This window comes from Hipposideros armiger, unplaced genomic scaffold (genome assembly GCF_001890085.2).
Source record: "Hipposideros armiger isolate ML-2016 unplaced genomic scaffold, ASM189008v1 scaffold_967, whole genome shotgun sequence".
NCBI classification, from domain to species: domain Eukaryota; kingdom Metazoa; phylum Chordata; class Mammalia; order Chiroptera; family Hipposideridae; genus Hipposideros; species Hipposideros armiger.
Window position 1 is genome coordinate 217,832 of NW_017732317.1, and position 20,653 is coordinate 238,484.

Sequence of the window (20,653 nt, forward strand, 5' to 3'; positions counted from 1 at the left end):
CCTCGGGCAAAGCCAGACTTCACTCTTCTGACTGGGGAGCCTGCTGGGGCCTGATGAGCAGAGGCAGAGGGTGGGCCCTTTATCCCTCCTTCCCACTTTCCCTCCCTTCATGAGAGAGCTTTTGTTGAACACTGACTGCAACCCAACACTATTGGTTGTGACCATTATGTCCATCTCACAGATGAGAAAACTGATGACATGATTCTGTCATCTGCTAGGTTCTGGCCCCAGAAGTACATACGTTTGCACAAGGCAGGTATGTGCTTGCAGGCTGGGGCGCCAGGGCAGGCTGGACTTGGGGTGATTTGGGGCTCCCTGGCATTGGAGTCTTAGGTAACCAAGGTGACAGTATGGGGGATGGGAGGGGCACGTGACCAGCTTCGTGGCCTTGAACAAACTACTTAAAGTTGAAAAGTCTCTGTGACATGGAGATAGGTACTCATCTGTGACATGGAGATAATCAATCCACTTGTCCTGACAGCAGTTGAGATGGCTATTCCAGGCAGCAAAGAGAGGTGTTGTCATCATCAGCCTGGGACACACAGTTTGCAGAGTGTCTTCTATAGACCTGGCTCATGCTAGCTTTAAGATAACCAGTAAAGCAGATGGGCAGTGCTTGTTCTCCCCAGGGAGATGCAGGCTAAGGATACACAGTGATCCTGGCAAAGTTCTGGTCTCAAGGTCTGTTCAAGGACGCCTCAGGCTTCCCCTTCCTGGATCTCAAGACCTGCTCCAGAGCCCAGCCCAAGGTTTCTCGCGAAAGGGACTGTGATCTCCACTGGCTGCTTAGCTGTGCACTCCAATGGTCATGGGTCAGCAGAGTAAGCTCCCTATCTTGAGAGGCATGTGAGCAGGGCGCCTGAAACCATCCCTGAGGGCTCAGAGTGCACATAGCACTCAATCAGGGCAGCTTCTCTCCGCTTTCCCAGGGCCTAGGCTGCCCCTGTGATGTGTGGGGATACTGCTGCCATACTATACACATCTGTGAGCTGTGGATTGGCAGCAGCCCATAGGCAATAAGGTGAAGGCCAGCTGCCTCCTCCATCACCAGGCAGGCACAGTGTCCACATGCCACCAGTGTGTCCTTTTGGGAGCAAGGAGGAAGCCAAACTGGTGTGCATCTGTCTGGAACATGCCTAACTTCACCCCTTCTCAGTTTTTCCTTGGAGAGGCCTGGGCACTCCTGTCATAGGTTTGGGACTCAAGTGCCCTCATGGACTGACTGAATCTTAGAGAAATTGGCAGCCTTTCAAGGGGGCAAACAAGGATGGTCAGGCTGGTTCTTCAGGGGAGATACTCAGGCTCGGTGAGAGTGGGACTTACCCAAGGTCACACAGGTGGAAGGCCAGGCTGGGGTCTCTAGCCTCCACAGGGAAGACAGAAAGATCCTTACCCCACCACTGCCTGGAAGGCCCCCATTCTGGAGGCTCCCGCTCAGATCCCCACCTCAAAGGGTCTCCCCAGGCTGGCAGAGCTGGTGTCTGCTGTTGTCCCTTCCTTGTCTGGACTCTAAGTTGAACACCTATCCCACAAGTAGATGTGAGGACTGCAGCCTGTATTTAGCAGGCATGTGTCAAATGCCTAGCCCAGTGCCAGCATGCTGTGGAACTATGACTCTGTGGGGAGAAGTCCTGATCTGTGGCATCTGCCCATTTCCATGGTGTAAATGTCAATTCTCCCAATATTGCCAGGCGTCACTGAACAGAGCTGGGAAAAGATACCAGCCCTCACGAGTCAGTCTCTGCTGGTTCCAGCACCCACTGCCAGAACCCCGCAGGGCCTCAGGAAGTCCTGCTGCTCTGGTAAGTCACTTGGCACCCACTCCCCTCTAACTGTGATGGTTTGATATCGCTTGAGTTACTTTGTGCCAGGGTCTTCAGGTCCAGCAGCCCATGGGCACACCATGAGTCTGAAAGTTTCTGTGTGCTTGACAGTGTGCAAGGCTCAGGGGCAGGGACAAACATGAGAACAGCCTGGATCTTCCCTGGGCCAGTTGCCTGCCTGTGCCTCCGTTTCCTCCCCAAGGTGGGCTGATGACTATACATCACAGGCTTACAAAGGACAGGGTGAGAGGTGTGAGCTCAGTGCCTTGCATGGAGTAGGGCTCAGAAACTAGTAGTCTTTGTCCTATGCCACCTCCCTGCAATAAGGTTCAAGATGTCCAGGAGAAGGGCATGGCTGTGGGAGTCCAAAGGAGGAAGGGGCAGGGAGAGATGGGGGAGGAAGGTGGCATTTAACAGAGGTGGGTGAGGAAGAACACCGTGGGCCATGGGACTTCTGGAAGGTCTCCACACCCCTATCCACTGACATCTCAGTTCAGCCTGTTTGAGGAGCTCTGGGATTTAGGGCAGATAACTTCTGCCTTTGGGGCCTCAGTTTGTTCAACTGCAAAATGGGAATGACGATTGCAGTACTGTCCCCCCCCCCTCCTCCGCGCCCTCAAAGGTGGTAAGGTCCTGTTGGATCCTGATAAAGTGAGAGAAGGGGACTCCACCCCGCAACCAGGCTTAGCCCCTGTTGGGATGGGGTTGGGGCTCAGACTTCTTCTTGAGGTCTTCCTGAGGGTGGGGAGACCAAAGGCCCTGGGTCTTAGTCTTCCAGCCTGCCCATTCTGCCCAGGCACAGGGCTCAGAGCTCTGGCACACCTGCTGGGTTAGGCGAGGTGGTGAGCCTGTGCCTCTTCTCGGGGACACATGGGGCCCTCCGCGGCCAGTAGCCTCGCGGGGCAGTCCAAAGAGTCTCGGGGGCCAGGAGTGCCACCTGGTGTGGGAGCCTCAGGGACGCTGTAGGCCTGCGCGGCTGCGGGGCGGTGACCCGAGCCTGTGCCTCCGCCCGAGAGCCAGCCCGCAGGTGGCCGCGCGCGCCCGCGGCCAGATGGGCGTGCCAGGCCCCGCCCCCGCCGCGCCGGCCAGGGGCGGGCAGCAGACGCCCCGCCCTCCTAGCGCGCCGGGTCCGAGCGTGTGCGGAGAGCAGCGGCGTTGAGCCCGAGCAGCACGCAGGAGCCGGGACCCGCAGAAGGCTGTTCCAGGGAGCAGCGCCGCGACCCGACCCAGAGAGCGACCCCGGCCGGGAGCGCGGCCTCGCCCGCTTCGCCCGTCCCGGCCGCCGGGCTGCGGGCATGGACGGCGCCCGCTGGCCCTGTGAGTGCTGAGCCCCCCGCCCGCCGCCTTTGTTGCGCGCCGTGTTGCCGCAGCCCCATCCTCGCGTGCCCCTCCTGGGCCCCCGGCCGCGTCCTTTGTGGAGCCGCCGCCTGGCCGGTGTCTCTGTCTCCCGCAACCTCCCTGTCCCCTCTGCAGCCTCACCTGGGGCCCCCAGGGACAGCCCAGCAGGCCCCCTCCCCCAGGGCTGAGCAGGGTACAGCCCCCTCCCCCAACCCGGGACTCGGGGTCACGTCTGTAGCCCCCTCGGGTGGGACAGCCCAGCAGGCCTCTCTCTGGCCAGGCGGGCAGGGTGGGTCGGGCGCGGGCCTCGCGGCGGCGCTGTCTCATCCCACCGCCTGGGCAGGTGTGGCGGGGCCGGCGCTCACGCGGGCCTGTGTGTCCTTGTCCGCAGAGATGGACGGCGATGGCGGCCGCCTAGACGCCCCCTGCGCGCTGATCTTCCTGCGGCGCAGCGTGGTGGAGTCGGACCAGGAGGAGCCGCCGGGCCTGGAGGCGGCCGAGGCGCCGGGCGCGCAGCCTCCTCAGCCGCTGCAGCGCCGGGTGCTGCTGCTCTGCAAGACGCGCCGCCTCATCGCTGAGCGCGCCCGCGGCCGCCCTGCCGCCCCTGGGCCCGCCGAGCCCCCCACACAGCCCAGCGCCCCTGACCCAGAGCCCGCGGGTGCGCAGGAACCTGGCCTGGACCCTGCGCCCGTCCCCGACGGCGGCCCCCGAGAGGAGGCGGCTGTAGCAGAGAGGAAGGAGGACGCCGGGGGGCCCGAGACAAGGCCTGATCCCGGGCGCGCACGCCGGGACGAGCCCGAGGAGGAGGAGGACGATGAGGATGATCTCAAGGCTGTGGCCACCTCCCTGGACGGCCGCTTCCTCAAGTTCGACATCGAGCTGGGCCGCGGCTCCTTCAAGACGGTGTACAAAGGGCTGGACACGGAAACATGGGTGGAGGTGGCCTGGTGCGAGCTGCAGGTGAGGGGCACGCTGGCCACTGGTGGGCAGTGGGCGAGTGCTTCCTGCGTGTTCCTGTACCTTCGCGGGTCCTGCCTAGCCTTAGGCAGCCTTGGGGCGTCCCAGTGTCGCCCTCTGTGTGGGTGGGGCCGGCTGTGCAAGGGGGCAAGGGTGGGCTGTGTGTGGCACAGATTGGGTGGTGGAGGCGAGGCCTCCTGGCGTGTGGCATCCAAGTGTGGCACAGTGTGGCCCAGGCTGGAGAGTGGGCACTTGGAGGGTGTGTCTCTCAGAGCCGCTCCTTCTTGACTCCTCATCCCGGGGCTGTACTGACCCAGGCTGCTTGGACCCTAGTGTCTTTGCAGAAGCAGTATGGGGGCTTCGGCCCTGTCCAGATCATCTGGTGGCTTGTGAACTCCGATCTACTCTTAACTGAGCACCTTCCCATGTCTTGCAAGGTGTAGGTTCCCCAGTTCGGGGTTCCTGAGGAGCTTCGTCTGACCCAGGGTCTGTTTAAGGTGGGGCCTGGTGGGCCCTGAGCCTGTGGGCAAGGCGTTGAAGTGCTGACTGGCTTCTGGTGCTTCCTAAGCCCGTTGGTCACAGAATGGATGTATGAGGTCTTAAAACCATGTCATGCAAAATGAAGGTGGGTGGGTTTTTTCTGGATGCAAAGGCTCTGGGCATGCATTTTTCATAACCTTGCCCTTAACGTTGGCTGTGTCAGCCCTAGCCCAGGAAGATTATATAAACCGTAACCCGAGCTGTCCTGGGCCAGCCATGGAAGCTCTGGCTGTGCCTGTCACAGCGGGTGTTTACTGTCCAGCTCTCTTTGGGGGGGGGGCAGCTGTCTAGCATGGGGCTGGCCTCAGGGGTGTAAGCCTACCCCAGAGCCTTGTAAAGTTAGCCAGGCCTTCCAGGCCTGACACAGGGCTACCCGCCACACTGCAGGCTGCCTGCCTTTTTGGCTCAGAAACGAGATTTGGTTGCTCTGTCTCCCAGGCCCCCGCTGGGGGGGCTTGCGCGCGCGCGTGTGTGTGTGTGTGTGTGTGTGTGTGTGTGTGTGTGTGAGAAAGAGAGAAAGAGAGAGAGAGAGAGAGAGAGAGAACGCGCACGCGCGTGCTGGGCTAATTTGGTGGTGCTGACCTGTCCTCAGCCTTTATCCTGAGACAAAGAAGTCTAGAGGTCACCGCTCCCTGAAGCCCCTTGGTTCTGCCATGGAAATGTGGGCATCCCAGGGAGTCCTTCAGGAAGAACTGATAGCTCATCTCCCTCACAGCCCTGCTGAGAGATGGCCTGGGATCCCTGGGGTGTGCTTGGGATGGCATGGGAGCGAGTGGGCACTACTGCTGTGTGAGGACGCAGTGGGGAGAGAGGATCCACACAGGGCAGACCGGCGGAGGACAAGAGGGTTCCTGCTTCTGGAGCGTGGCCTTGTGCCTTCCCCCCCCACCCCCATCCCCCTCTCACTCTTGCCAAGCGACTGGTGTGGCAGTCCACACACCCACTGGCGCTCTGCTGTGGAGTGCATGTACAGGGGAAGTACACGAGTGGGGTGCAGCAGCAGACAGGATCTGGGTTAGGCCTCGGCAGCGGAGCCCTGGGGATCTGGCCGAGGCATTGCAGGTGCTGTGACCCTTGGAGGAGGAGGTTGTTACTTCCCATTCCCTTTAAGGCAAGACAAGTGGTTCTGCCTCCAAGTCTGTAAGCAGAGCTCACAGGGGTGGAGACTGCCTCAGTCCAGGGGCCTTTCACTTGATTCTGGGTGGTAGTGGAAAGACCGGAGATGGCTTCCTGTGACCAGGAGTTACTGGGAGCCAGCAGGGAAACCATTTCTGTATTTCTCCCAGTAAGAGGATACTGTTAATGTTTGCCTAGGGCCGATGTGCAGCATTTAGGGTCAGCTGCCTTCTGCTGAGAGGGCTGAGAGGTACCAGCTTAGGATAGCAGCTGAGAACCTGCTGTATGTCCAGCCTCCTCCTCACTGATCAGGAGGCTGCTGTTTCTCCCACTTTATTCTTGAGGCCCCCCCCCCCAGGTCACCGGCAAGGACATAGATGGCAGAGGGGGATTGCAGTACCATGGGAGGAGGCCCCTGGCATGGTGTGGCCGTCCATATAGGATTGGAAATGAGTGTGGAGGGGAGGGTACAGGGTAGTCCTCTCAGACCACTGCATTGGGCAAGGGTAATGGGTGGTATGCTAGCTCTGTGCTTGGGGAGGGGTTCATAGTGTGGAGATGTTCTTCTTCCACCTGGGGGCCCTCAGGATTTCCAGGCATCAGGGCTCCCATCCAGTGGTGGGCTGGTCACCTGGAGCGATGCCTTCAGTGCAGGGAGCTTTGTGGGGTTCCTCCTGCCCTTAGACCCTCTTCCAGAAGTGCCGTGGCCAGCAGCTTTGGAAGGCCCCGAAAATCCACCCTCTGGAGTCTGTTTCATTCTCCCATCCTTGGGATGCAGGGGGGTGTTGGCATCTGTCGGTCTCTCAGAACTGAGACAGCATGACCTGCTCACTTTTTCTGGGGTTCCCTGCCAAGAAAAGGAAAGGCCGCATTTCTGGATTTCTAGACCTTGAATCTGGCTTGGAGGACGTCAGATCCCCGTGACTTCCAATTTCCTTCCTATTCGTGTAGAAAGAGCTTTGCAGAGAGAGCAAGATGTGTTCATCTCATAGCAAAGGGCAGTGAGAGGTATCACCTCCTGAATAATCCAGCCGTCCAGAGATGACACTCATTTTGCAGGAAAGCCATTTTAAAGTGTTTCCTCCCTGTTTCTTTTCTTTTGAATGGACTTTTATTCCTGGCCTCAGAACATGTTACAGTAGCAGTGGAGGAGGTGCGAACTCACCCAGGACCACTGCCCTTCCTCTGGTCATGTTTTCCATGTCCCGGTGTTCTTTGGCCAACTCTAGTTCTGCACAGATCCGGTCCTGTCAGATAGTGCTCTGGGAGCTGAGCGCTTATCATTGGCTCTGGGCTGCCTCGGGTGCAGGGCAGGCCTGGACCCCTGACCTGTGCCAAGCGGCTCAGGGCACTCTCCCACCTGCTGCCACCTCTGTGCCAGCCTGAGTCCTGAGTAGAGAAAACGTAGCCAGCGTGGATCTGGCCAGCATCCGGAAGCCTAGTTGGAGGTGTCCTGTTGGCCTTTTCCTGGACCACCTGCTTCTTCCGTGTCTACCTCGGGAACTTGGAGAAAGCCTGTTTCAGCCCCTGTGCATATACTGCCCCTCCTGTCAGTAGCCCTTTGCCTTCAGGGGAGGTGGGGTCTTCGGCCTTCTGTGCTGCCTCCCCCCACAGAAGGTTCCTGTGAGCTGCTGCTGCAGGGCTGGGCACTGTCTCCTGGGTGCATCCCACCTGGAACCCATTTCCCACGCTGGTGTCTGGGCCCATGCCCAGCTTGGGGGTCATTCTGCTTCATGGGTGGCAGTCCTTAACCCTTTGCTCGAGCACTTGTAAGGCCCTCACAGGGTACCACGGGCTGAACCCCACCACTGTGGACAGGTCCTGGGTCTCCCAGGTGCTGTCATGAAGCTGTCCTGCTTTTTTACGCTGCCTGGAGGCAGCTGGGCTCCTGTGGAGTGGCGGTGGCCTGGGCTCCAGGCTGGGGAGGGGCTTGCGGATGTGAGGACCACAGGACCCGATAATTTGTGACCTGCTGGTATTCTCTTTATGGGGCCACAGAGGCACCATGTTTTCCTAACTCACCTGCCCCAGCCAGAGTCTGTGTCCCGTTCACCTGTCTGTGCCCCAGAAGTGGAATACGCACATGGGGGCTTGCTGTAGGCGGCCATGCTGACTGCACTGGTCCGCTCGTCCTCAGAGAGTGGCCGGTCTGCCTGTGGTCGGTGCAGCCCAGCACCCTGACCTGTGGCCGAAGCTGCTCCACTTATACCTGCCCTGAGCTCACACACCTGACCTTGCACAGGCCCACCATCCTTCCCAGACAGCCAGGCACACACCCTGCACGACTGGGCAGCCTTGGGCTGGGGTTGGGAGGTACCTCCAGTGGCCTTGTCTGCTTTCTGAGGGGCCTGGAGCAGTGGATGTGGGGAGGGGATGGATGTGCTGAGGGGGACAGCACCTGCATGTTGGAGCAGGACACTTAGGGCTGGAGTCAATTTGGCAGGCGGTCCCCTGCTTTTTAGTTTTTGGGTTTTTTTAAGATTTTATTAGGGAATTTGGGGAAGGGAACAGCATTGGGGAATTGGGGAAGGGGAACAGACAAGTTGCTGTCCTTTTGTTCTTCAGTCTAGTTGTGGAGGACGTCGCTTTGCTGGCCCATGTTGGTATTATCATTGCGCTTTTCCTGGGTGAGGCAGCCACTCGTCAGCCATTGGATGGCTGCTCATGGCGGCGGCTCACGGCAGCTCACGAAAGTGCACACCAGCTGCCGGCCAGCCCCGCTGCAGCCTACGCCGTCGCCCGCAACTCATGGCAGCCCAGCTCCAGGTCGAGCTGTTGTTCACCATCTTAGCTGTAGAGGGCGTAGCGTCACTGGCATTCAATGTGGGATCCGAAACGGGCCCTGCTGCTTAGAGCTGGCGTCCCAAACCAACTCCTAACCAACGTGCCACTCGGCCGGCCCCCCTGCTTTTTAATTTTTGTTACTCTCCTAAGAGCTTAGTTTTGTTGGGAGAGCTGTATTTTGAAATCAGTGTGTTGCCAATACTGACTTGTTTTCTTAAGTGACACCATGCGCCATGCCAACCATGGTTCTGGCTTGGTTGGTGAGAAAGGTTGGCACCAGCTGCCTAGAAGTCTGTGAAGATGGCTCTCCTGCCCAGCACCCAGAGGCCTCGCCCATGCCCCTGGGTGGTGTCAGACAGATGGATGTGGTCAAGCAGCCTGAGCTGCCGGTCCCCGCCACGGGCACATTGGGCACTTGCGGCCCCTTACCTGTTGGAAGCAGGTGCTCCCAAGGCCGAGCATGTGCTTCTCTGGGTGTCCTCGAAGCCCTGATGTGTGGGGTGTGACTCAGGCCCGAATCGCCCAGCAACTTGGGCCCCAAAGGGAGGACACCTAGCCCATCTTACTCTCTACAAGGGCCAGAAGGCATCTTCCCTTACCCCACCCCATGCCATTTCCAGGTGGTGGCTGGGGGCTTACTCTGAAGTGGGCGAGCTTTGCTGGTGGGTTGTTATTGGCCATAAAATGATGGTGGTAAGAAAAAGATTTGCCAAGAGAAGGAGAGGGAGCTCATGTTCCAGAAGGTGCTGGATGCCAGGTCCCGTGCTCAGGGCTCAACAGCGCAGGCTAGTATGGTTCATTGGCTCAGCCGGCATTTGTTGAGTGTGTGCTCTGGTTCCATCCTGGGGGTACCACAGTGATCAGGACACACCTCATGGAAGGGCATTTGTGAGAGGCCTGTGGGAGGGCAGGGTGAGGGGGTGGTGACGGGGTAGGGGGAGCCTGTTCTGCAGTCATGAGCTGGCGGGCTAATCTGCACCTGACACTTTTCTTGCAAAAAGGCTTGGACTAGCAGCCTTCTGTGTGTCTGTAAGTGTCTCTTGGTGCCTGTGGCTTGGGCCGGCTTCAGGCTGGAGCTGGATGATTGCCCAAGGTGATGACATGGAGCTCCAGGTCACTGCTTTGATGGAAGAGAACTTGACTTAATCCAGCAGAGGTTTGGGCTACCTGCCTGGGTCTTCTTTGTGGTCTGCCCTGGCTGAGCGGTGAGGTGGGCACCAGCGTCTGCCTGTGGTGGTGGGAACGTGTTCAGGAGCCTTGCGGCCAGGCACAAAACACCCCAGAAGCAGGGGCATGCTACATTCAGACCCCAGCCCCACAGCTTCCCAGAAGGGAGGCCATGGGAAGGCACCTGCTTTTGTGAGCCTCAGTTTACCCCTTTGTGCCATGGGGATAGTGCTAGCCAACTTTCCCAGGGTGTGGAGACTGTTGAGAAGCATGTGTGGCATTGAGCACCGAGCAGGCACCCATAGTGAAACCTTTCTCACCCATGCTTGCTCTCCCTCAAGTGAACAGTTTTAAGAGGCAGAGGCTAAAGTAGAGAACAAGCTGAACCTGGAGGAGTAGGGAGACCTGCCCGTCGGCAGGAACCAACCCCCTGGGAGGTGCAGGACCTCCGCGCGGGCAAGCTGAGCACCCGGCCCCTTTGTCCAGCCTCAGGTAAGGACAGGGCGTGAGCGCAGCAGCTGTAGTTCCCAAGAAGCAGGTTAGGGTCTGCTTCTGGCCACACGTAATCGAGGGGCTGTGTATTGGCTGGAGAGGCCCCCAGTGAGGACAGGTCGGGACAGAAGCATAGCCCATCTGAGATTGGCAACCTGAGGATCGGCTGCAGCTTTTTCTGCTTCACAGTTTTCAAATCTGGTTCTGTTCTCGGGAGGGCTGAATTCTAAGATTACCCAGAATACTTGATTACTACCTCTAATTATATCAGCTTTCTTGAAGTATGTATTACATTTTTCGGAAAAGAATAAAAGAGATCAAGATAGTGTAGTGCTGATGAAATAATAGATAAATACATCACTGGAACAGAGTAGAAAGCCCAGAAACAGACCCACATATGTACAGTCAACTGACCTTTGATAAAGGAGTAAAGGCAATACAGTGGAGAAAGATGGTCATTTCAACAAGTGGTGCTGGAACAACTGGATATCCACACACAAATAATGACTGGATGCAGACCTTACCCAAAATTTAACTCATAATGGATCACAGACCTAAATGTAAAATGCAGAACTATAAAACTCTTAGAAAATAAGAGAAAACCTGGGTGACCTTGGGTGTGGAGATGACCTTTTAGGTACAACACTGAAGGTGTGATCCATGAAAGAAAAACTTTATAAGTTGAACTTGATTATAAAAAGCTTCTGCTCTGCAAAGGCACAAAAGGAGAATGAAGACAAAACATAGATTGGGAGAAAAATCTTTGTCAAACACACATCTGATAATGAACTATTATCCAGAATATACAAAGAACTCTTAAAACTCAACAAGAAAACAACTTGATTAAAAAATGGGCCGAAGACCTTAACAGTCACTTCATTAAAGAAGATATTCAGATGGCAAATAAACATATGAAAAGATGCCCTAAATCATATGTCATCAGGGAAATGCAAATTAAAATAACAATGAGATCCCACTGCACACCTATTAGAATGATGACAATTCAAAACACAACACCAAATGCTCACAGGGACGTGGAGTAATAGGAACTCTTATTCTTTGCTGGTAGAAATGCAAAATGATGCAGCCACTTTGAAAGATAGTTTGGCAGTTTCTTACAAAACAAACCCTTTCCATAATCCAGCAGTTGTATTCCTTGGCATTTATCCAAAGGACTTGGAAACATGTCCACACCAAAACATGCACACGGATGTTTATAGCGGCTTTATTCACAATTGCCAAAAGTTGGAAATAACCAAGATGTCCTTCAGTAGGTTAGTGGATAAACAGATTGTGGTACATCCAGACAATGAAATATTATGTGATTTTAAAAAAGCTATCAAATCGCGAGAGGACAGGAATGAATCTTAAATGCATATTACTAAGTGAAAGAAGCCAGTCTGAAAAGGCTGCACATACTGTATGATTCCAACTATATGACATTTTGGAAAAGGTAAAACTATGGAGGCAGTAAAAAGATGAGTGGTTGCCAGGGGTGTGTGGGGCGTAGAGTGATGAATAGGAGGGCAGTGAAAATACTCTGTATGATAAAATAATGATGGATACATGTCCTTATACATTAGTCAAAACCCATAGAATGTGCAATATCAAGAGTGAATTATAACGTGAACTGTGGAATTAAGTTGTGAATGTATTAATATTGGCATATCAGTTATACAAATGTACCACATTAATGCAAGATGTTAAAATGATAGGGGAGGCTGCGGGGAGGGGGGAGAATCTGTGGGAAGTCTACTTTTTGCTCTATCTTTCTATAAACCTAAAACTTCTCTATACAATAGCCTATTAAAAAACAGTACAACAGCTACATTAAAGAAGTTGGCAGAAATGAAAGAAAATCACCCGTAATCCAAGTGAATACAATTTATTATTTTTGCATGTTACCTTGAAGTTTGTTCACATACACATATATTGTTTTTATAGATATAGCTGCAATCACAGGGCATCACAGCTTTTAAAATATTGTAGTTTGGTTCTGGAATGTTTCTTAACACTGTTGGTTTGTGAGGAGAGGCTGTGTTTTAGGTGTTCATTCCCTTCTTTGTGCTTGCTGCTCTGGTCCTCATAGAGGACTTCTCCAGAAAGTTCTGCTCAGCTATTCCCAGGGGAGCCCAGGGGCTGGACAGCCTCCTGGGCCAGAGAGGCTGCCCCGGTTGTGGGCTGCCTGAGTGTGTGCTTCCAGGGGCCTCGGTGCTGGGTGGGCTCAGGGAAGGGGGTCCCTCTTATGCCCACTTCCGCTCGAGCTGGGTATATGTCCCAAAGTGTTCAGGAGTGAGGCGTCCACAGTGGTTTCAGAAATTAGGGATGTGCTGTGAGTCCTGCACAGACTCACGGGTAGAGGAACTGGTGAGGCTGGGGTCGCTGGGTGAAGGGACTGGTGCCCTCGAGTCCTGGTCGTTTGCAAAGGGCTGTTCTGGCTGGGCTTCAGGGACACCCACTTGGCAGGGAGGTCCATGTCTGGCTGTCAGCTGGCTGTGGGCGGGACACAGGCAGGGAGGGCAGGAAGGAAGCTCTGGCATGGCTCATCGGGTCCTCAGAACCACCTCAAGAGGTTTCTTCACAGATGAGAAGGAGGCTCAGGGGAGTGGGGGTCATATCCAAGCTTACAGCGAGACAGCAGCTGGTAGCCTGCCTCAGGCCTCTCCCCTGAATGGTCATCTTCCTTGTGTGTGCACAGGCTTGCTTGGAAAGGCTTGGGAAGTGTTGGCTCAGGCAGGCGTTGCTGTTGCGGGGCTTCTCAGAGCCTATAAAACAACAGCTATGTTGTGAAGCTCAAAGAGGTGGGTGTGGGAGGCACCCCCTCCACCTTTTGTTTCATTTTTCTAGCGTCTAATGGGACCAGGATGGGCTCTGGTAGGGCATGTCAGGCTGTTCGTAGAGGCTCAGGTGTTCCCATGGCATGCCTTGGCTCTGTCACAAATACTGTGGGGCTCCCCTCCCATTCGTCACTGGTGCCTTGGAGGTGGCCGTGCTTGGAGCTAGACATGGAAAGCTGGCCCTGCCCTTGGGACTCCCCACTTATCTCAGGCCAGAAACTGCACTGGAAGGACCCATTCTCTCTCCAATGCCTATTCTCCCCCAGGCCCAGCTTTCTCAGCTCTGTGTGTGCTTGCTCAAGAGTGGACATGCTGGGAAAATTCTCAGCTTCAAGCTGAGTGTGGCTGAGCAACGCAGACCTTCTGACCACCCCTAAATCTGAAGCCTGCAGATGACCGTCCGAGGGTCCTAGTGGCTCAGCAGTATCTGCAGGGCCAGCACTGCTTTCCCTCTCTCGTACTCCCCTCCACCACGCTGGATTTGTCCCCAGTCTTATAGCTTCAGGGTGGCAGACAGGCTGCCACAGCTCCAGGCAGCATAACCAAATTTGAAAGCAGGAAGCAAGTGCGTGGTTACATGAGGTTAGGTTTAGGTTTCTACATTTTAATCCATAAAGGAAAGTTTACTGATAATCCTCTTTGGTCTCTGTGGCTAGAATGGGATTGCAAGGGCATCTGGGAAAGGCTTGATGGCATAGACAGGTTACAGCCTATTCCTTGGGGCTGGGCACAGTGCGTTTTGATTGGTCGGGAGGGGTGGCAGGCTGTGGGTGGGGGGCACCTGCCTGTGTCTGTCTTGGTTACCCCATTCCCCCAAGGTCTTGCTGGTGCCCAGGCCCTTCTCTGCCTGGGCTTCTGGGTCCCTCCAGGGGCTGCCTGCTCCTCCCTGCCCCACCTCTGTCACCCCCCCACCTCCAGTCCTGTGACCCTGCTCTGGATTCGCTGCTCTTCCCTCATCGGAGCTTTCTCCGTAGCCAGCAATCCAGTTTTCATTTCTTCACAAACTTTGTTTTGAAAAACTTAGACAGGGAAGTTGGTGTTACCAGTTGGTAACACTTGGCCACATCTGCTTTATCTCTGTATCTCGGCATACATTTTATTCTGGACCATTTGCACTTTACCCTGGTACTCCAGCAGCATCTCCTATAGGAACAAGGGCGTTTTCCCACAAAACCACAGCTGTGTCACACTCACATCTAACTCGGACGCTGCCAGCCATGCATCTGACATAGACTGTGTCCCCTAACTATGCTCAGCATAGTGTCCAGTTTGGCTCCAGGACTCAGTCGACTGGTGCGTTACATCTGGTTGTTGTGTCAGCTTTAATCTACAACAGTCCCTCTATCATTTTTATCATTATTTTTTAACCTTTTCCGGTTTTACCTTTTTCTGCTACAGAGACCATGCTCTAGACTGGGGTCGGCAAGCTGCAGCTCACGAGCCACATGCGGCTCTTTGAGTACGTACATGTGGCTCTGAAGCAAAATTGAAAATGAAAATAAAACTATCATAGTTTCATTTATAAAATTTTTAGAGGATATTATTCACATAATGGTGATTTCATTTGTATTATGGCTCTCGAATAATATTTAAATTGTTGTGAGGGGCAAGATTGGCTCTTCCATCTCAAAAGTTTACCGACCCCTGTTCTAGACTGTCTGTAGGAGCTGCTGTTCTGCGTGGGTGACAGGTAGGAACATAGACTCAGGTCAGGCTGGCCCCCTGCCGGCAGTGCCAGTTGGGATCTCTTGGCCGAGGCGTGTCCATATTAGCTGATGAAGAAGGGACACTGTGAGGGGTCACTCTCCTGCCCCCATGACCTTTGACCTGGGCCTCAGCATCTGGGGATGATCCTGCTCTAGTTATCCAGGCTTTTTGCAAAGGCACTGATCATGTTGGACCACCTCCCAATGAGCAGTCAGTGGCAGAGCCAGGACCTGCCGCGGGCCACTTGGGGATGCACTAGGAGGCTGGACTGCAGGCTGGTCCTCCCAGGACTCAGGGCCGTCCAGCCTTCTGCCTTTCTGACCCTGAACACCTGAACAGACGGGCCTGACTGTTTTGAGTTAAATCACTGATGCTGTACTGAGCCCCTGGCTATGGCTGCATCAACTGCAGCAGGTGGCGCTGCAGGGGGATTAGCTGTCAGGAGCTTCCTGACCTCCAGGGGGCTGTCCTCAGACCTTGCTGCCTGTTTGGGGCTCATGTCTACCCCAGAGCCCCTGTTCATCCCTGGGGTGGATGGTAGGGGAAGGGAGGGCTGCGTCCCCCCTTGTGCCAGCACTGCACACCTTCCAGTGAGTGGGGCCTGTGAGGACCGAGGGGCTGCTGGGTGACAGATGGGGAAACCACTGAATGGAGGATGTTTCCAGCTCCATAAGCTCCTAGGAACATGATGCATGTGAGAGCTAAAACCTGAAAAAGAGAAAACTGTCCCACATCTTCCTGTGACACAGCAGTTTTCACTTTAGTACGAGCCTGTCTTGTCTCTTTTTTTATGTTCTTGCAAAGTCATAGTTGCAGCACTCACTCTTAACATGTGCGGTGATGGTGAATCACCCATAGGGCCTGTGGCCCTCCTGCCCCAGCTTTGTTGAGAGCCCACCTCAGGGGCAGTGGGCCCACCAGCCTCCCTGTCTGCTGGGAGGTGAGTTCAGGGTGGGCTCAGCCCCATCCCTGCCCCTGCAGCTTGACCTAGTCTCCAGCATGTGTCCCTCTTGCATCTGGGCTGGGACACATCAGGGCCTCTCCCCTCATGTGGGGTGTGGTCTTTTATCCTGGCTGCTGCCCGGGGCCCCAGGAGCCCCCAGAAGGAAGGTGGCTGCTGTGCTGTGTCTTCAGGACAGGAAGTCATCTTGCCCAGTTGGACAGCAGCAAACTATTGACCCTGTCCAGACAGGTTCTGAGGAATTTATTTATTGGGTTGTCAGAAAAGTCATGACGTATTTTTTCTATGTTGTTTGTTGCAAAAATGCATCGTGACTTTTCCGACAACCCAATAATTAAGAGGTTCAAGCAGGAGAGTGAATTTGGCTTTTTTGGAAGAATCATAGCAGACTTGAGGGGTGGAGGAGAGAGGATGGGGAACAGGACAGGGGCAGTAATGGGGCATCTTTCTTTGTGTTGGGGACCTGTGTGCATGGGTTTCGGGGAAACTCTGCCATCCTGAGCCTTTTTACACAATACCGGTGACTGACCTGAAGGACTACAGGGTCACTGGTTATCAGAGCGAGGTGCCCCTGCTACTGTTAAAGGGGAGGAAGGCCCCTCTTCCCTGTCCTCCCTAGAGTGTCACGGGCTGGCCTGTGCTCCTGGTCAGGGATCAGGCGCCTGAGGTCTGGATCTGGACAGCCACAGCCACAGGCACAGCAGTCCAGTTTTAGAGGTGCCTGTTGAACAGCCTAGATGGCTGCATGTTCTCAGGCCTTGGGAACGTGCTGCACCCAGCCTGGCCCTGGCCACGCACTGGAGCTGTGACCCGTATGAGAGCCGAGCTAGCATTTGCTTTGGGATGGTTTGCCCCCCTGACATGATGTGGAGGGTCGGTACCATTGGGGCACAAAGGCTGTTCTTGGTGACTGTCTGTCCTTCGTCAGGCTTTCAGATATTTTTTTAGAGGCATGTGAGCAGTGTGAGTCTTCCCCGTGACAGCCATCCCGAGTTGGTGTTTGAGGGTTTTGGGTGAGGACTCTGGATGAGGGTGTGGGGGCTGGATTGTGGGCCTTGTGTGGCCACTGAATGGACCCCAACCTGTAGCCGCCATGTGGTGGAGGGACCGTTCATGCTGGGAGGGGGCCGTCCTCCAGGGAGTGATCAGGGGCTGTGCTGTGTAAGGAAGGCAGCTGGCTCTTGGTGTCTCTGGTGGGTGGGGTGGGCAGCTGGGGGTTCTGGTTTGGTCATGGGGTGATGGAGACCCCTTGGTGTACTAGCACGAGTGACCCGGATTCATGCAGAGAGGTGAAAGCCCACTGGGAGGGGTGGGAGGGGCATGGGGCTGGGGGCTTTCCAGGCCCTGCTCCGCCATTCTCCTGCCCTTGGTGGCGCTGGCTGACTGGGTGGGGTTCTCTGCCTGTAGGTGCTAGTGGGCAGCATCTCCTGGGGTTTGGGGCCTCATGGGTTTGTCTGCTCCTGTCTTGCTCAGCTGCTTTTGCAGGTGTGAGGCTAACTTCTGCTGGATGGCATTCCTGGGTACCTGCAGGGCTAGTGTGTGCTTGGGAGCCCACGGGTGGTCTGCCTAGGCTAGGGGCAGGGTGCTGCATGAGGGGAGATCTGCACATATGACCGTGTTTGCTGTTTGTGAGAAGAAGGTTAAAAAGAAGGCCGGCCAGGTGTACTTCAGAGAAAGTTGAGGGAAAGCGGGCAGCTCGAAATAAAATGAAGCAAAAGCGGATGAAAGGAAATAGTGAAAGAGCTTTAAAAAAGAAATGGGTGGATGGTGTTTTATGAAAACAAGACACTGAAGGGCGCTGTTTTATTATTTGTTGGTGAAGCTGCTGTAGCCTAGGTCAGTGCTGTGAGCCTACCCAGTGGAGGCAGAGCCCCCTGACCCCTGCTGTTGCTTTCTGTTCTGTGCATTGCTGGCTGCCTGCCTGTCCTAATGTCTCATGTGGACCTCAGTGAGTGTCCAGTCTTTCCTGCTGCCCGAGCTCATCACGATGCTCGTTGGGCCTCATCCCTGGTTGCACCAGTCAGCGTTGGTCCCTTGTCCACACGTGGGCGCCTGCAGTCTGTTGGCCATCTATCTGCTGCCGGACACTTGGTGTCACAGTGGGGAGAAGGAGGCTGAGGTGGACGTGGGCGTGTGGGGCTGCTCTCTCCCTGGTCCTTGGCAGCACGAGGCCCTGCCTGCCCGCCCTGGGGTGGATGTGCACTCACGTACCCGCTCTTGGCTTCCCAGAGGCCCTGGGTGTGGAGGGCTGTTCATTATTCCTGTGTCCTTGCAATGAGTCTGCGTGGTGGCAGCCTGCCTGGGCTCTGTGCAGATGATAAGGACCTAGGCCCTCACACCCTTGCTGCCCCGCCTGCCCACCTGGCCCTCCAAGGGTCCCAGGAAGCGCGGCATTTGGCTGGAGTTTGGCTCATGTCTGGCCTGCCTGAAATAGTCTGTCAGCCTCTGTAAATATTTGATGAAGGCGACGATAAAACACAAAGACCTGCTTTGTTCCTGGATGAGAGCGAGACTGACTCTGGAACGTTCTGGCTCTCCCGGCTGCTTCCTGGAGCAGTTTATGGATGCGTTTTTGAGGCAGGCCCTTTGTGTCTGTGAGCAGAGCAGGGGCCCTTCACGACCTGACAAGGTGGAGCAGAGGCAGTCTTGCCAACTGGACCCAGCTGGGCCAGAGGTCACAGTGGGGTCTCACCCTTCAGACTTGACTGGGGACAAACCCTTGGCCCCAGACCCTGGAAGGGGTTCTGAGGGGCCAGGGGACTAGGGTTTGGCATGGGTGCCTGACATTACAGCAGAGGGGTCAGTTACCAGCCTGGAGTGTTGGCCCTGGTGGGCTCGGTTGGGCTGCCACAGGTACATTGCATGTCCCCATGGTCTTGCCTCCGTGGCCTGCGTGGCAGCAGTGACACCTGACCCTGCTTCCTGTCCATAGGCTGCTGCGTGAACAAGCTGTGTGTGAAGTAAAGATGACCCATCACCCCTGCTGGCCTCTGTGGGCACATGCTTGCCTGGGAAGAGACCTGCCTGCCCTGCGGGTACTTCCGTGGGAATGATGAGCCCTTTGAGGCAGCCTTGCCTAGGGAGAGCTGACGCCTCGGGTCCTGGCAGTGGGGCCAGGGCCCTGCCAGGCAGTGAAGGATTCTTCCCTGGACACGGCAGGAACTGGGGAGGGGCCAGTGTTGCATGGCTGGTGGCCTTTAAACAAAGGGTTTCTTGTGTTTTCTCTTTGGGGGAAGGAGAATATTGTGGGCGGGGCAGGGTAGGTGCGGTTTGGTGGACATTGAATCATGAGGGTTTCAAAAGACCTTCGTATCTTGAGTATAATTACTAAGGGTCGCGATGACAGCCTGGGTGGTTTCCTGTGCTGATCGGGTCCCTTTGCTTTCAGAGCCCCGTGGCAGTGCCATGCTGGGGGGCCTGCTGTCTGCTCAGGTGGGGGCGCTGTCCCGAGCCTTGAGCACGCATGCTTTGTGTGTACTCCTTTAGGGCACAAAACATGGGTGGGGACCACAGTAGCTGGGGGTGCAGATACAGTATGGCCAACGAGGGGCTCCCTTCTTCACTTACAGAAGGAAAAAGCAAAGTAAAAGAGATGGTTGGCCCCAGGGAAGGTCAGTAGGGGACTTGTGGGACAGCTGCTGCATGTCCAGGCCCAGGGTCAGGCGGGCGGGCAGGATGCAAGAAGCTGGCTCATAGAGGTGTCCAAGGTCGCATGCCCCAGCCTGGGGGTGTGCCAGCCTATGCGCTGGGGGGACATTGCAGATGTGGGTTTCTTGAGGTCCCTGAGGTGGGAGATGATCCTGGGTTACACGGTGGATCCAGTGTCATCACCTGGGTCGTTATAAGAGGGGGCAGGAGGGCCCCAGGGAGATGTAGTGACAGAAGGTACCATGGAACTTGGTGACCTTTAGAAGCTGGACAAGGGGCCAATTCCCCCCAAAGCCCTAGGCATAGGCAGCTTCTTGTGGAACCCCACCTTCTTGTGCTGTTTTGGCCATCATGGTAGGGGCTTGTTATTGGGAGCAATGGGAAGCCATCTTGCCTCCCAGTGGACAGAGTGCAGCCCAGGGCTGGGAGAGACCACCTATAGGGGGACAAGGAGCCTCATGGACAAGGCTTGCTTTGAGCAGGGCTGGAGCCATGGGTGGTGCCCTGGGTTGGAGCCCCTCAGGGGCTGGTGTCAGGGACAGCTGCCTGGGGTGGGGGTGTCTGGAGTGAGTGCTGGAGATGAGGGCCTTACCCGAGGCCACACTGGGAGTGTCTTAATCTCCTGGCCTGGTGGGTGGGTATAAGGGACCGTTGTAGGCCCTTGGAGGATGACAATGAAAACAGGATTTAGGGACAAGGGCCTGATGGCTGTGTGTGAGGTACCAGGATCAGCAACCCAGAGGGTGGCCGTGATCCCTCTCTATGGACCTGTTCATGCAGGCAGCCTCCTGGCTCCTGGCTCACATCCCTGCTGTAGGCAACAGGAGGACATGAGGCCTGCTAAGGCTGCATGTGAGAAAGAATGTCCTGTGGCCCCCTGGGAGGGGTGGCTTTTGAGGGGAAGGGAGGCCTATGGGGAGAGCCTGGAAGAGGCCCGAGTACCTGGTGCAAAGCCTCTGGGCAGGGGTGCACAGGCTGGGGCTGAGGTCCAGGAGGACACATGCCCCATCCACCCATCACAGAGCCATACGTGTGCCAGGGCCAGGGGCCTGGCAGACCTTACCTACCACGGGTGGGGGCTCCATGGCAGAGATGGAGGGAGGGTGGGCCAGCATCCTCATGGCTCTTCCCTTGGGCACCACTGCCCTTCTTGGTGGTTCCTGGAGGGCCCCCGCGCAGGGTTGGGCAGGGCTGGAGGGCCATCCTGCTGCTCCCCATAGGCCAAGAGTAAACCCAGCCCACAGGAGGTGATGGTCTTGGGTGAGGGGAGTCAGGGAGTATTA

General features: G+C 55.9%; 1 protein-coding gene across 17 annotated transcripts in view; it reads left to right on the plus strand.

Annotated features, from left to right (window-relative positions):
• Nucleotides 1-2,926: 2,926 nt before the first annotated feature.
• WNK2 (WNK lysine deficient protein kinase 2) overlaps nt 2,927-20,653 on the plus strand; it is a 119,454-nt gene continuing 101,727 nt past the window's right edge. For 11 of the 17 annotated variants that reach the window (XM_019630959.1, XM_019630961.1, XM_019630963.1 and 8 more), the window contains exons 1-2: nt 2,927-3,140; nt 3,553-4,121. In XM_019630959.1, coding sequence (XP_019486504.1) covers nt 3,555-4,121 — 567 coding nt within the window. In that variant the 5' untranslated portion in view covers nt 2,927-3,140; nt 3,553-3,554. The remainder of the gene's footprint in view (nt 3,141-3,552; nt 4,122-20,653) is intronic. The other 6 variants (XM_019630960.1, XM_019630972.1, XM_019630973.1 and 3 more) reach the window with 1 other exon arrangement.